At 43.0% G+C, this 16,407-nt stretch overlaps 1 protein-coding gene across 2 annotated transcripts in view; it reads right to left on the reverse strand.

The window, feature by feature from the left end:
- Positions 1-8,664: 8,664 nt before the first annotated feature.
- Positions 8,665-16,407, reverse strand: part of GOSR1 (golgi SNAP receptor complex member 1) — a 35,929-nt gene continuing 28,186 nt past the window's right edge. For both annotated transcript variants that reach the window (XM_026101422.2, XM_026101421.2), the window contains exons 8-9: positions 14,214-14,296; positions 8,665-12,899 (exon numbers count right to left, since the gene is read on the reverse strand). In XM_026101422.2, coding sequence (XP_025957207.1) covers positions 12,775-12,899; positions 14,214-14,296 — 208 coding nt within the window. In that variant the 3' untranslated portion in view covers positions 8,665-12,774. The remainder of the gene's footprint in view (positions 12,900-14,213; positions 14,297-16,407) is intronic.

Consider the following 16,407-nt stretch of genomic DNA (forward strand, 5'->3'; position numbering starts at 1 on the left):
CAGGCAGACTAGCCCTGTGCTGCAGGGACGAGCAACACCGCGCTCCCTGGAGAGCACGGCTCTTGAGGGAGGCATCCGCGCAACGAGGCGTGCCTTCCTACCGAGACGGGAGCAATCCCCCTTGCTTGCAGCATAAAAAGACGGGTTCACAGCTGGGAACTGCTTCTAACTTCTGCTCCTGCCACTGCGGTTTAATATTATAGCACACAACCAAGCATGAGACAAAATATTCAAATTCCAAATTTGCTCTGAAACTGAAATTATTGATTGAAACCATAGATTTCAAGAACGATCAGCAATTTTGGATCTCCACTCAAAAAGCCTAAATGCAGACAAGGCCCTTTAAAGTTTTAAGTCAAGGCCTGAAAACATAGTCGTTACTGAAAACGCTGGCTTTAGTCTTTGCCCAGGAAGAGTTTTCCAGCCAGGCAGGCCGGACGGCTACTGAGTGTTCACGTTTAACACAGGGCCCGGCTCCCCACCAGAGGTTACTTCTGTACAGCGGCATCCCGGTCAGTCCAGGCTGCTGACCTCTGTTGAAGCCGACTTGCACAACGACTTCATTCAGCTGAACACAAACATCCCCCTCCGGCTGCGCGTGTTTAGCACCCTCCAGACATGAATGGAAACATGGTTTCCAACCCAGCCCGGCTTGGAGAGACGACTTGCCAAGTCTGGGATGAATTTGGTTTTTTGCACGGCTCCTTCCCCTGTAGCAGTACCCCAAGCTGTCCGGAGCGTCTCGGGGAAGGCCAGAGCAGACAGCAGAGTCCCACATCTCCCTGAGGGCGAATCCGCACCTCTCCCAGCCCAGCAGCACGCACGCAGCCTTGGCAGGGGAGGGAGGTGCCACCACCCAGCGCAGGGTCGCGGAGGAGACCCTCTGGCCACGGAGCGTTCCCTGGCTGGGGTCAGACGCAGCACTCCCGCGTTCACCCATGCCAGTTATGGCACTAGTGGAAAAAGGTGGATTTGGATTCCGGGCAGCTCCGGCAGGCCACAGCGTGATTCAGCAACCGAGGTGCACGGCGGCCCGGCCCGGAGCACGTCCTGCCGGACGCAGCGTCTCTCCCCCCCCCAAGCAGCCAGATGCACCGGGAGCACTGAGGCACCGGCGGGAGCTCGCTGCCAGGGCTGCGCCGTCACTCTGGGAGGTCGGTGGCTCCGCTCCGCGTATGGCAGCTCGTCAAACAAAGCCCATTTGCTAATAACGCAGCAGCCGGTGCTGCGATGAAATAGATGCAGCATTTTGACTGTTCTGTGGTTACATTTAGGAAATTGTTGTGTCCGCGTTGGCTAGGCAGCATGATGAAGAGACTATTCAAGACCAGCTCTGTGGTCCAGCACCAACTCCCCTGGCTTCTGTGACACAGTCAGGCTTTGCTCTGCCTGTCGTTTTCATACGGCAGTGTTACGATAAATACCCCCTTACCTTATTAAAGATGCAAGCGATAGTCTTGTTTTTGAGAAAACAACCAACCAAACAAAAAAAAAACCCAAGGGAAAAGCCCAGGTACCCAAAGGAACAGATGGGAAGGATGCAGACTAAATGTTTGCAAAGGCTCATGGAAAATGCAGATCTCCTCATGTGCTTCTCAGCAAAGGATCAAAGGAACAGCATGTTGGCTCTTCCTTCAAGATACCTGTCCTTCCCCACCACTCCAGGCCCAGCCCCTATGAGCCTGAGCTTGTCTCAGCGCTGGATCTGTCACTGAGGTTTCCCCGTGTTCAGGCAGCTCAGCACTGCTGTTTCACTGCCCGAACAGCTCCCAAGCAGACAGAGCTGTTCTGCAGCCTGCAAACCGCAGGCAGCGAGCTCTGCCTGCTCTCACACAGCAGCCATGCTCTTAGACTGCATCACTCGTCTCCTGCTGGGCCCTGCGGCTTGCTGATATATCTGTAACACATTAACCATATTTCTCGTGTGTCCATTCCCCACTGCTTTAAAAGCTGCAAGTCTAATTAGGTCTGCTAGCTCTTACTTCCCCAAACCCCAATTGTAATGCCATCTGAATCCATATTCTTGATGCTTAGTTTCACATACAAAGGTCAGGAAATCAGCTGCTCAAATAGTTTCTTTTTAGGAGCATCAGCCGTGATTATTTACTCAGAGCCACGCAGGCCCAAACCTGCACTCCAGTACAGCTAATCCCACCTTGCGCTAAGCCAGCGCTCTTCGGTGCAGCACCCCCTCCCTGCCTCTCCTCACCGAGAAGCGCAGCTCTGCAAAAAATATCAGTCCCTGCACACGGGCCCTCGGCACTTCCAGTGCGACTGCAGGGGAAGCCCACGGGGCCACCCTGCCTTGTCCTGATGCACAGGCAACTCGGATGTTTAGGAAACTCTGTAATTTACTCCTCAATATTCAGAAAGACGGAGTTCAGAAAGAAAGACTTGTGGTTGGTGGTACATGGGCACAGAAGCCTTGGACAGAGCAGCCCTGGTGGGGAGAGCTTCTGCGGAACAGAAACTGCACCTCAGCATCTCAAGTCTCCTCTGCCCCTCTGCATGTATCGCTCAGAGTTCAGTGTGCAAGAAGGATGAGCAGGAAAGAATAATGTTTTTGTCACGGAGGAGAATTTTACCAGCGTTAAAAAAAGCACATAATGGAGAGATCTCCCTTTTGAGAGTACTGCCTGTCACTGAAGCAGCTGGGCAGATGTGAGCTTTAGGCTTCAAAGACTGGAGCTGACAGTCTGTCCTCTGATGTTTCACTAAAGGGATGGGAGTGCCAAGTGCTTTAGCCTCCTGTTTTATTAATACGCTGATCTGATGGGCTCATGTATAATAGATATGCAAGGGAAGAGCAAGAGGTTTACATCCGATTTCCATGTTGCATATGTTTCTATCAAACACTATAGGCAGATCATTCACCTCTTCATATTTGTCTTAGCTAATGAATTTGCATGAGTTTTGAAGTTCAAGTAAAGAACAAAAAGTGACCAGTTCTTCAACTGGCTTTAATAGCTTCGCGCTACGCAGGAGCTATGAATTGAGCACAGGGAAAAGGGCTAAATTTGCTCTCTCATTCATAATGTGGGATGTTGCTGAAGGAAGAGCAGCTGAGGGTTTCCCCGGGCACTCGCAGGGCTGGCTGCAGCCTCTCAGCAAGTCGCTTGTGAGCGAGAAACCCGGGCTGCTGCGGCGGTACCGAAATACAGGCAGAGACATGGCACAACTACACGGGAGAACTCCGGGCACTTCTGCAAAACTGCGGTGGCCAGTCCTTGGGGACAACGCGCACTATCACTTCTGCTTCTGCTACAGCTCACCCCATCCTGCGGAGATGCGAGGGGCTTGTAGCTCAACACCGTGCAGATAAGTGGCAGCTTGTGCCTCAAACACAGAAAAGGTTGAATCGAAACGACTCCTACACCTTGAATTAACTAGGGATGGGGGGGGAAAAAAAACAAAACCCCCCAGATTTAGCATGCATAGTGGATACATCCTTCAAAGTTACCAGCAGCATGTTGGTGAACTACTTTTAGACTCCAGTAAAAAAAAAGCAGAAGAAAACTGAATTTGACTTTATAAAAGCACTGAAAACCTCTGTCTTGTTGTTTACCTGCCCGGAACCAGCCTTGCCCTTTACAGATGAAGGCCTTTTTGCAGCACGAGGTCTGAGCGTTGCATCCAGCTCAACGCTGTCGCCGTTCCCCTGCAAATGCAATCACAGCTACGCAGTGATGCCTCACGAATCTGGATAGTGCGAGACATTTAACCAGGAGTCCAGCTGATCCTACATGGCACAAGCTAGATATTTCCACTGCATTTCAGACTCTGTCAGAGAGGACATGTTCTACATCCTTTATAGAAGGAAAAGTGGCTAGAATTTACACAATTGAAAAAAGAAAATCCTGGCTTGTACGGGCAAGTATGAATTGCTTCAGCAGATCAGGTCACTATTCTAAATTAGAATCTTTCATTTATGGTTGGTTACTGCCGGATACTTCAGAAGATGAAAATTCCCATCCTGCAAACTCTAGAAGACCTAAATTAGAGTAATGGGGATTTCTCCATGAGCTAAGCTACCTAGTTTTTGTGCTAAAAAATGAAAACTGATAGCCCTCATTGTTTCTAGCCTAGCTCTAAAGCTAGATGCTATTCTTGGCCTAGAGCTGCCTAACGCTTCTGGAGCTTGCTAAGTTGTTTGCTTTAATAGCACACAGCGTGAAACAAAGCAAAGATGGGAGGTCTTCACAGTGAAATGCCTCCTTCTGCTGAGCTCACCGTATCTTGCTGCCTCTTGGAAATGTTTAATTATAGGTTGCAGATTCTAAAGCATTTTCTTCCAATTATTTGGTCTCAGGCCCAACTGCAAAACCCCTGTATTTTACCCTCTTTCCCAGCTAGCACCAACAGAAATGGATCCTTTCATCAATTTCATTTGGGCAGAAAAACAAAACAGCACCTCGCCCACTGCATTATAATTCATCACAGATCCAAAATAGCTGGCCTCAGTAAATAGAAAAGCCATAATAGAATTAAAGGAATGTTGACAAGGCATGTTAAGATGCCTTCAGGTAAAAGAAAGTGGATAAATGCTGAAGCTTCTCAAAAACGAATCAGCAACTGTGGAACAAGCTCTTCTTCCCCTGCCCTGGCAAGGATTTGTCTCAGCCTCTCGGGATGAGCTAGCTCACCGATGGAGTCTGGTCCAGCACCCATCGCCAAAGCGTCTAGGTGGCACCACGCTTGCAAAGGGGTCAGGGACTCGGGGACTGCTGAGTCCAAGAACATCCTTTTCTCAGGAACTGTAAGCACAGCTCACTCCTCTCAGATGCAGTTGTGTGTGTCTAGATCTGAAGAGGGTAGTTCAGACTGGCCAACATCGGCCAGTCTAACGTGGCAAAGTGCACAGGACACTCAGCTAGCACATACAAAGCTGCCTCTGGGAGCCTGAGATTTCCAGAGGCCCAAAACATACCCATACCTGAGCCAATTAAAAAAGGATGTGAATACCGAAGTCCCCGTGGTGGCATCTCGCGCATCCTTCCTCCTCTCCCTTCCGCCAGAGGCACTGCAGCATAACGCTTTAATTGAAGTATTCTGGTGACCTGCAGCTGCCTTCTGCAGCAGGTCTGCTGCAAACGTCAGCAAAGGAAGATCTGTTGGAAGCATCGGCACCGAAGGAGTAACGTTCACAGACGGGGTGGTCACTGTCAACCAAACAGCTTTGGGGTTTGCATATGCAAGTCTTTTTCCATAGACAGCAAACACAAATGCAAATATTCACTCAACACTTTGTAAGAACAGAAGTACTCATTCATCCCTGATTTTTTTTTTTTTTTTTTAATAAAACTTCACCTAGGCCAGAATGGAGGCTTGAAAACAATTTACAGTTTCTGAAATGCATGGAAACCCAGTGACAACTGCCCAACGCGAAACTGGCCAGCACATGCCCTCAGTCCTCTTAGGAGTTACAGAAACAATCTGAATGAGCAGTCGTTATCTGAATAAAAAGACTTCTTATTTTGAGAGGGCAGATATACTATTAACGCCAGTCTCTGCTCTAGGCCGGTAGCCCTCCTGCCTTCTGCCTCTTTGTAAGCGACATTGCTTTACATAAGCAGTGCCTGCTTTTATAGACCTGACTTGCAAACCTCCCCACCTCAGTAATATTTTAAAGTAAATTTAGCGCTGGTGATACATGCCTGACCTAGAGGGAACTACATTTATAGCACAGCAGGGAGACATCTACACATACCCCCTTTTGCACTTGACCTCTCTACTAAGGCATTTCTCTTGCATCAAGGAGACATGTTGAAGAAGCCCAAATGGCAACTCCGTGAGACAGCTTTGCTAGCCTCCTCCCTCCGCACGGAAAGGCCTGGGAGCGTTCACGGGCTCTGTCCACTTGCTTGGCACCATGACGCAAGTACCCACACAACTGCGGTGATGATGAGACCCTTACACAGTTCAGTTACTCTTCAATGCACTAAATGGTCACTTGTGTGTTAATATCTGGACCTGTCATGGCACCTGACCAGCACTTTCACAGGCTACTCACGATTTCTTTTTATACCTGCAATTTTCATTGGCATCCAGCAGAATTAAAGGAAAAAGAAAAAAAAAAAAAAAGGTTCCCTTAAAAATCTAACGCTTCAGCAACATTTCACCCTGAAAGATGCCAGCTCAGCACAGGTCTGAAGTCAGATGGATCTGTACCAGATTACACACCTGGGCACATGTTCCAGCAAACATAAGACAGTTCCTGCTATATAGCCAGTAGCAACATGGGATTTTGCTTTGCAGCTTGGAGCAAGAAAGTACTAGTCTTTTTTTGGTGCTTTTTTTGGTCTTTAGAAAGACAAAAGATCAAGAATACTATCCCCACTTTCAAGAACCTTGCATCAGACAGATGCATATGGGCACAGAAGATCTAAAAAAAAGAAAAAAGGCAACCAAACAACATCTGAAAGGACTGGACTGGAGTCTACCTGTTTACTTCATAGCATTTGAGAAGGAGCACGCTGTGCTTGTGCACCAAGGTAACTATCAGTGAATTTCCAGATATGGCTCTAGGTGTGGTTTTGATTGATAAGCTTCAAGTAGTTCCAGCCTGTCTGGACTTCAAAATATGGATAGATTTTTAAAAGGAATGAAAATTACGAGACCAAAAATAGATTCATGTTTGAAATACCTATTTGAAGCGGAACACCAGGGAAATAAGAGAAGAGTATCTAGAAAGCAGTATAGTGAGGGGAAAACAAAAGGTAAAGAAACAAAAGATGCAAGGTCTGAAAGGACAGTTGCAGAAGACCTCCCAAATCACACCACTGACAGAGGCTTCACAGGGTGTGAAAGTAAAAAGACAAGAAGAAAATAATATGTGATGAGAGAACTGCAAATGCTCTGTTTCAAAGACAGAGGGACAGCCAGACTTTTTCCTCCTGCTTTACAAGCACTGCTATCAAAACTAGGTTAGCAAAACCTCAGGGTCCATTAAGAACAAAGACTAAGGAGGGTTGCAATGACAGGAACAAATTAAGCAAGAGATGAGCACCAGCATACAACAGTCTTAAACAGCTTGAACAGAAGAGAGAAGGTGAAGGCAATGGCAGGTTCACAGCATTCACTGAACACATCTCAGGCACTAAAATACAATCATTGCAAGCACAGTTTCTGTATCTGAAGACCCATTTAAAGATGCAGAGTTGGGGAAATGTAAATACCTGCAGCAAACACTGAGATTTTCTGTTAAAACATTGAAAATCAAGTCCACAAAGCAGTACATCTCCCATGTTCAGCAAAACAGAGGAAACACGACGACACTCCTGCCTCTCCTTATGAATTTGTAACGGAGTGCTCCCTTTCCTTTCAACGGGAAATCTGCTCATGGAGTTGCACCACGACTAAAGGACCAGAGCACAGCTCATCCATAATGCACAAACACCCAGTGGGCTTGAGGCTGTCAAGAAGGACATCAGTTTTCAATATGAACAATGGTATTCTGGGAGGTGGATGGTTAAAAATATATATCTTACACTTGTGCCACTATAAATTATTGACTGTACAGGGAGTTGGAAAAAAGGATTCAGCTCTATTAATAATTTACTTTCTAATCCAAACGAAGATGGAATTTTATGCACCACTTATTACCAGCGCTACAACTGGAAAAACCTAACTGCATTTCCCACTATTTGAAGCCAGAATTGCCTTTCCATTTCCAAAATGGTTTCTGAAGTTTGTTCTCTAACTGGAAACACACAGATGAAACCTTCCCTTGAGAAAGAATATGGTCATTCCTGAATATTCAGTAGGCACATTAAGGATACAGAAATATATCTTTACTTTAAAGCAGCATTACAGACACAGCATGACAGTTCTGAAATGAAAGGAGCTACCTCTCTTTACTCAGTCTTATGCAAACAGACATGAATCACACTGCCACTCAGATTTTCTTGTTTGAGAAAATAAAAGACCTGAGTGACATTGATTTAGCAACTAATTGCAAAAGCACCAGATACAGAAGTGTGAAAGGCCACTTTTCTGTTCTTCGGACACAACACAGCCTGGTTTGAACACCTGAGGACTGAGGTGGTCCAGATCTCAGCAGGGCTGGAAAGTTGCAGGATGTGCCAGAACTATACAGACAAGACTTTTTACAATTGCTTGTACCGTGTTCAAAGTGTCGGCTTATTTTTGGTGTTTGTGTTGTGATTACCTCTTCAAGAAGGGGGGGGGTGCGGGGGACCTATAGAGAAATGTATTTAACACCCCCTCTCCAAAAGCCACCTATGCCCAGAAGGCTGTTCAAGTCAACATCAGTTTTGGTGTGCATTTGGGAATCAGATGCTTTACAGCAGAGATTTACAGAAACTTTTTAAAGCTTACCTTTAAAGAAAACTATCCTCGTTTCCATCTGTCAAAACACTGCAAAAGAAACCATCATTACTGCATTCAAACCCCTTGAACATGGATGCTTGAAACAAAAGGGGAGACGGGAGCAATGCACACACACGCAGAACACATCTTGTCTAACTGAGCACTTCTGGTCAGCGAAGCTCCATCCCATCTGTTATTTAGGACAAGACTGGAAAACAAATTAGTGTGTACATTTAGTGACAATCCCAAACTGGAGAGATGAGCTACTGAACCTCCTCTGCATCTTCACTGAAGTGTAAGTAGGCAAATATTGTCATGGGGAAAAAAACAAGCACCTTGCTTAGAATTCTAATTTATTATTAAATTACATATCAAAGCCTTTTTTAATACATACAGAGAATGCACAATAGGTGAGAACAAAAAATTACAGATACAATAAAATAAGTTTCAAGAAGCTATATGAAAAGCAAAAAATCAGAAAGTGCAATCAAAAACTAATTTACAAGGAGCTGGACGGGGATATTTTGTGAGAAAGTACTTTTGTCTTGACAGAGTGTTGATTCAAACTGCTTTCCTCACTCAGTAGTAGACAGAGCAACAACTGCTGATGCATTCAGAGTTGAAAGCATCACACTGGTTTCAAGTATCCAGTCAACAGGAAAAATACAGGGCAACAAGAGGATTTGCAGATGTCACCTAGAACGCGGCTCAGCTTTGCCTCAGGTGTGTCCTTCATTGTAGTCTCCTGCACTGCAGAACCTGTACTGTTATAAGGAGTTTTGGAATTATTTCCTCCTTTGAAAATCATACAGTTATTCTCTCTTGCCTGTTCTGAACACAAGTTAAAAAAAAATAAGAAAGGGATATGCACCAAGGGATCTTGGGAAGCAAGCTGCTAAATTCAGAAAATTAAAATAATCTTGACTAAACTAGTTACACAGTCAGAAGCGGTGGACCAGCCTTCACTCCCTGTGCAGCAGTCGTGGGGAGCTTCGGGAACGCAGCTCCTTGGAGAGCACAGCCCCGGAGAACAAGCTCTCAACAAATTTATCTGGAACTTTCACAACACCTAAAAATCTACTTTGGCTCTTTCATTTTCAACATTCAGTGAGGAACTGACTCCTCCTTTTCACAGCAATCTTAAGACTTCCCAAAAGTAAGGGCTTCCAAAATTACAAAAGAAAAATACTAGTTGATTGTTCAGTGTAATGAAGCCTGTAGGAATCTGCACCACAGTTTGATATCCAACAGCTTCTCAACCCAATACTGATAAAGAAACATTGTGCTCTCCCCGGAGGGACAGCCTTTCGAACTACCAGAAGCCCCACACTGGTTGGTCCCAGAGACATACGAGATGGCAAAGGCCTTACTCCATCGCTGCTCACGCACGGCAGTGAGGGGCTGGGGATGAGTTACGGCTGCAGGCTGGGATACGGCCACAGCAACGCTCAGCACTGACTGCACACGCAGCACCAGGTGCTGGCAGAATACCACCCCTCTGCTCCAGCAACCAGATCTTCGAGGTCAGACAAACATATAAAGAAAAAATAGCCTATAAAGCAAGGCAAAAATATTGAAGTGATCATTTGAAGCATGGGACCAAAAGGTATCACTAAGATCCCTCATGTTGAAATGCTTAGCTAGCAGGTTGTTGGACACCTTGGAAGTAGGTGCTCATGTACTGGTAAGAATAAAGTAGAAATTTAAGAAGGGGATGGGGGCAAGGGGGAAATGATATGCCCTGTTCCTGTAACAGGACATCTCTGGGAGAGAGGAGACCTGTAGAAACATTTTGGATTTACTCGCTTCATTTCTATGGCTTAGAGACAATTTTCTTAGCACAACTCTTTTTGGTTCAGGTACAAACCTCCAACACCGCCAGCAATTGCAGAAAGAGGTATTCATTAAACATATCTTTTTCTTAGAGCAAGAGGAACCACACAGAACAAAAAAAGCTAGGAGAACATATTTAGCAACAGGAGACATACAAACAAGCTGCAAAGAGGAAAATGATATTTTGGGATTTGGGATTAAATACCGATATCCATTGTTATCATTTTCCTGTCAATTGCCTTAGCTATAGATCCACATTGCTGGAGACATTCAGCAGAACTAGCAGGTCTCTCCCTTGGCTCTGTGCAAGCACATCGCTCCAGAGGACAATGCAGAATGCCAACCATTGTTAGAAGACTACAAAAAGATGATGAAGGGGTGATTATAAGGTTAATTAAATGTATTTTCCAACACAAAACTCTGTTTCAATACCAACACAAATAAAAAACCACTGAGGGGTTGCCAACACTGAAACCATTTCCAATAAAGCTTTAACAGAGATAATTCAGCATATATCTGTTTTTATACTAAAATATATCAGTTCCTCCATAACATGAAAAATCAATTATGTTTACATATTCATTATAATCTACATATTTTCCATAGCAGCTTTTTTGCACAATAAGATTAAATATATGCACCAAATAATCAATTAAATCCAGTAAAAAGACTGGTTATAAGATTAAATAAATGAATTTATTTATGATACTGTAGATCTTATATTGCCAACTATATAGCAATCAAATCCTACAAATCCTAAACAGAAGCACAACTGCCAATCAGGGTCCTTTGGAAAAAAAATTAAAAAAAGAAAAGAAATCAGGGGAGAAGGTGTTTGATCTCCCAATACACAGATTAATTAATAAACTTTCTTTATCCATCAATGTTTTTCATGAACCCCTTTAATGAACACTTTATTTCAAACCAGGAACATTTCCAAATCAACCAGATGACTATCCTTTATTTAAAATACAAGCCCTGTAATTTTACATGTATTAATTTCAAATGCTTTCTAAAACCAAAGACAAGATGACCAATTACACGTCTTTGTAGTCTTTTTAGCACAAAGTTATTATTCTGCAAACAAACCTTCAAGTCCATGCGAGTGTTTTATGTGTGACAGTGTAGTTCGGCACACTACACAGGCACAAGTCGCTACTCCTTCCAACAGGTACTGCACAGACACTGTAAAAAGCAGTAATAAAACTGTGACTGTCCTGCTGGACTGTGTTGCAGAACAGGGACTGTCTCCAGAACCAGGAGAGTGTCCAGCGTTTGGGGGTAACGGCATACATGGAATCTGCCAGGAGCACTGTAAATGGATTGTGGGGGAGAAAAAAAAAGATTTAATTGAGTTCTTAGAAAGATATTTCAGTGCCTCAGTTTGAATTTACTAGGTTATAATGTGACGGATGGAAAAGAGCAGTTGAAAGAGCAGAAAAATCTGTAATTCGTGAATCTGCAATATCAGAGCCATTCCTGAAGTTAATCTTTGTTTAGAGACACAAACGCAACAGGATTCATGTTGTATGTCTGGACAAGAAAAAAAAGTTGTCGCCCCCCTCCCCAAGATAAGCGTAAATAAAACTTGTTTGACCATTTAGCCATTCATACATTCAACTCTTTACTTGGAGGGGTTATATCCAAAAATTTTGCACACAGATACATCTGCCATCAGGTATAACCATCATATTATCCATTTCCAATTGACAGCTTAGATTATATCCTACTTACAGTGTAAAAATATTAATGCTATTAGAATAACTTTATCTAAATTACAATATAGACTTTTCAAACCGCTTATCATGTCTTTATAAAGACTTTTATGATGTCAGCCAAAATCAGAGTATTTACACCCAAAAGATTACTTTTAGGTGAACTCACATTTGGTCACTTTTCAGATGACTGAACACTACGGTAAACAGCTGCTAGAATGATGTGCTCCCTTTATTTTACAAAGGGGGACTTGTTAGTCCCTTTAAAGCCACAAGAAACCTTATAAATGTTCCTCAGAGGGTAGTTTATTCATATTCTGTGCAAAAAGTGAATTGAACAATCCTCCTTTCTTTGAGAAATTTGTGTGAAGCAGTTTCCACAGCACAAGTTATGCAGAAGTGACTATTATCTCAGCCATGAGTTAAAAAGAATCACAGAACATGTATTTAGTAGTAAACCAACCTGACGGCTTAAAGCTGCAATATCCTTCTTGTAGGGCAAGTGTTCAGTGCTGTGCTTGGCCCTCAGGGAAAACAGGCTTCCCACTTCTCAGCTAACACCAAACCTCCCCATCGTCACCGAGCATGGAAGCTGTTCTATTGGTATTGAAAAGTGTCACATATTCACTTACCTTGCAGTGAGAAAGGGAATTAAACACAAAGATCACTTATGCAAAATTTAACCAAAGGAAGATGCATGGCAGGGAAAGAGAAACACTGCAGCTTCAACCCAAAACCAGTGTCGCAGTCTACCACCGTAAACTCTAGACATCATGCTGATACTCCCAGCCATAAAGAGCAGGCTGTGCAAAGTCTGTCTCTTCCCCCACTCACTTTTCCTTGACTGGGGGGGAGGGACGGTGGTGATGAGGTTAGCAGAGTCCACGGGGAACTTCCATCAATGAAAAGCATACAGCAGCAATAAGATGGTACAGATGCCAATAATGCCACCCAAGATGAAAGAATCTCGTCGTTTCCGGAGGTTGATCCTTTGAATCAGGCTGTTCACTGCAGGAAACCGATCTTAAAGGAATCGGAGTTAAGGTCATACCAGCAGACAGGGTCTTCATTAATAAGCCCCCAAATTCAGCATGTGGAAGTCAGCAATACTGCAAGAAAAGGGAAACTACTCCCAAGCTGGAGAAAACAAATGCAATACAAAAGCCTAATAATGAGTTAGTGAAGTACAGTTGTAACCCTACTAATAACACACAGCAAGAGAAAAGGGATAACAGAACAGCTGAGGATTCATGTTCACACAGAATCCCATATTTAATCACCTAAAACACCAGTGCCCCAGTTACCACATCCCCAATATGTGGAGCTTAATTATTTTTAATAATTGTGTTTAAATGAGAATGAAAAAATTGGACAATTATATAAAACATCCGTGGAATTTATTTAATGGAACTCTGTTAATGGTGAAGGGAACAACTGAAAGCATTTTATAGAGAAAATACGTGCTTTTCATGAATCTGCACTGTTCCCTGCGTGTCATACAAGGAAAAACTGCTCCTATTGTAAAATCATAAAAACGTCAAACTATCTTTAACATACAAAAATACAATGGGCAACAAGATAACAAGCTCCCGAGCTTCATATCTTTTGACCCAAGAATCTTTTAAGGCCAAAGCTTATTGAATTTCTTTTGTTCTTGCCAGTTGCTAAGAACTGTAATGAAATTTATGGCTCACCCAGCTACATCTCCTCAGGATGCAATCTGTCTAATCAAATGATACTAATGTAGTTCTTCGGACCCTTATGGTAGAAAGGAAGAAGCAAGTGGGAAAATGACAAACATGCATGACTTGACAATCCAGCACGTTCCTTAGCCAGGAGCACAAAATATGAGAGACTAACAAACCAAAACCTTAAAAGTCTAGAAGACTGTGACAGACGAGAGGATCTTCAGGTCATGAAAACGCTCAGCTGTCCAACAATAACAACAAGCAATCTATGCCAAGCTTCAGCTCTGGACAGCCTTGACAGTAAAAAGCAAGCAGAAAGTAAAATGCAATTATACTTTTAAGAAAGCAGGGAGCTGGGAATACCTTTAAATGCTGTTGCAAATCTCTACATGAAAATTAAACATTGACATACGTAGCACTCAAAGCTGAGTAAAAAGAACTTATTCACCATGTCTGTCATTAAGATGCTTCAGTCACATTCACAAAGTGAGGCTGGGGAAAAAACGTGCTGTTAGTCACTGGTGACAGGGCCGTTGTCGGTGAAACGGTAAGTGGCACTGCAAAGCGTTTTGATCCCCAAATGACAGACTGGAAAACCTTACTATACCTTTTCTTACATGCTGGCAGCACAATCTTTAGGAAAGGATACTAGCCAAGGTATTCATTTTGCTTTGTATTGACTTCAACATCCCTCTCTGCGAAGTCATATTTTCTTTAGTTGCCATGGCAATGCTGGAGAAGGAAAAAGAGTGGATCAGGTTGCTGGTGCTAAGAATAATCCACAGCTAAAACAATAGGAAAGCAAGCGGGCAATGCTTCTGTAGAAAACAATGAATGAGGTGAAGCAATATGAATGAAAACACATTGTTCCCTTAATCTCCACCCATTACTCTTCAATGATTTCTCTTCTTATATAACCATTAACAACAGGGAAAAAAATGCAATTTCTTGAAACAGGAGTGTTTCTGGCATTCCCCCACCCCCAGCCAAGTCCCATCAAAAAACAATACATTACAAACAAACCTAAAGGCTCTCTTTGGGCATAAGTTCTGAATTCAGAAATTTATTTAATCGCAGAGGACCCTTTCACAAGCACATGACACAGCTCCCGGAGCCCTACACACCAGGTTTCTGAACCATCAAGCTGGGACATAGGATCACCAGGTCTTTAAAGACCTGTCAACACAATAAACTGCTGTGGTCTACTTGATTCAGGATCAGTACTGTCCTCCGATTCCAAATAAATTTTGAATTCTCCTCCATTAACGCTGTCTCCCAGCAAGCCCAATCTGACAGCTTTCCACAAGCTGGAGTTGAGGGAGCTGCTGTATAATGTCAAATGGTCATGTCAAATAGTACCTGAATCACAGCACAGAAAAAATAAAATTTTTGAACTTTGGTCCTAATTAAGAATGTCACCCATTGCTGTATAATTTTTATACACTGCTTCTTGAATAATACACAGTATAGCTGTATGTACTTTATCCAAACATAAGAATGCAATACAGGTGAATATAAAATATTTCCATTTCAAATTTAATACATTCTGGACATTGGAAAAAACAGCTGTACTCTTAATATCACACTTAAATGAAGATTTTAAAGAATTACTGAATTGACAAAAACTTTAAAAATATCAATTTTTTTCCCTACCTTATGTTTCTCTTTAGCCCATAAAAAACAGATACAAAATGGAAATTGAAAGGATAGGCTACTACTTATAGCCCCAGCTAACATTTTATTTAGCTACTTTGAATGCAGTAGTTTTTGTCAAGACAAGCTGCACAGACTGATATACATCTAGAAAAAGAATATATAAAAGTTTAGGCTCTGCAGACATGGTGCTTAAGAAGGGATGGTTTGACAAATACTGTTCTCCTTGGCTGGTACGCATTGCGAGAACAAACAAATTAGGACATAAATACAACATGGCTGGATAATAGCTCAGAAAATGACACCTATATTGCTATTGACTATACCTACAAGAATAAAAAAGATTAGAACAAGTTCTTGGATATCTTAAGGCTTAAATATGGAGGGAACCTTGTATTCTTCCACAACAGTTTAAGTGGAAGTGTAACAATAAAACAGAGATAAATATGAGCGAGCACAAAACAACTACAACCTGCAATTTCTGAGGAAATCAAACAGGAAAAAAATCTGTTACCCAATATAGATAACCAAATTTTCAAGAGCATTTTACCCTTGCTCACCCTCAGGGTCTATATACAAACATGACACAAAATCACAGCTAACAATATGAGCATTATCTCTAAAGAGAGGCAGATATAAAACACGGAAATCCACTATGTAAGCCCAACATAAGCTGCTCTGGAGCATCTGATGTATCACTGGTGTCTCTACTGGAACGCTACAGCCAGCAGCGTAAAAATAGCAGGCAAAATAAAACAGACGAGCCAAGCCTAAGAAATGTTCTTCCAGACCTGTAGCAAAAGGTCAGGATCACAATTCACAGGCATCTAACTGAAGATAAGAGACTGGATCAATGATCCCTAGAACATTTCTGGAGCAGCAAGTTCCTTTGGGCTCCCTCCCATTGCACCTGCCTACTCCATCCCAAGCAGCTCTTGTAACAGTATCTTCATCCTTCCTATAATGGGCCAAGCAAACTCCTCTAAAAACAAACAAAACCAACCAACTAAACCCAAACCCACAACTCATCTGGTACCATCTCTTTAGGTGGATGCTGCTTTTTCCAACTCTGCTTTTGCCCGTAAGAAACTGAGAGCTCACGGACTGAAGGTCAAAGCATTACAAATAAAAGCAGCATGTTATTGCTTTTAGCAGTAGCAGAATGCCTTGGAAAGCAAGACAAGTTAATC

The sequence above is a fragment of the Dromaius novaehollandiae genome, chromosome 19, assembly GCF_036370855.1.
Source record: "Dromaius novaehollandiae isolate bDroNov1 chromosome 19, bDroNov1.hap1, whole genome shotgun sequence".
Taxonomy (NCBI): Eukaryota; Metazoa; Chordata; class Aves; order Casuariiformes; family Dromaiidae; genus Dromaius; species Dromaius novaehollandiae.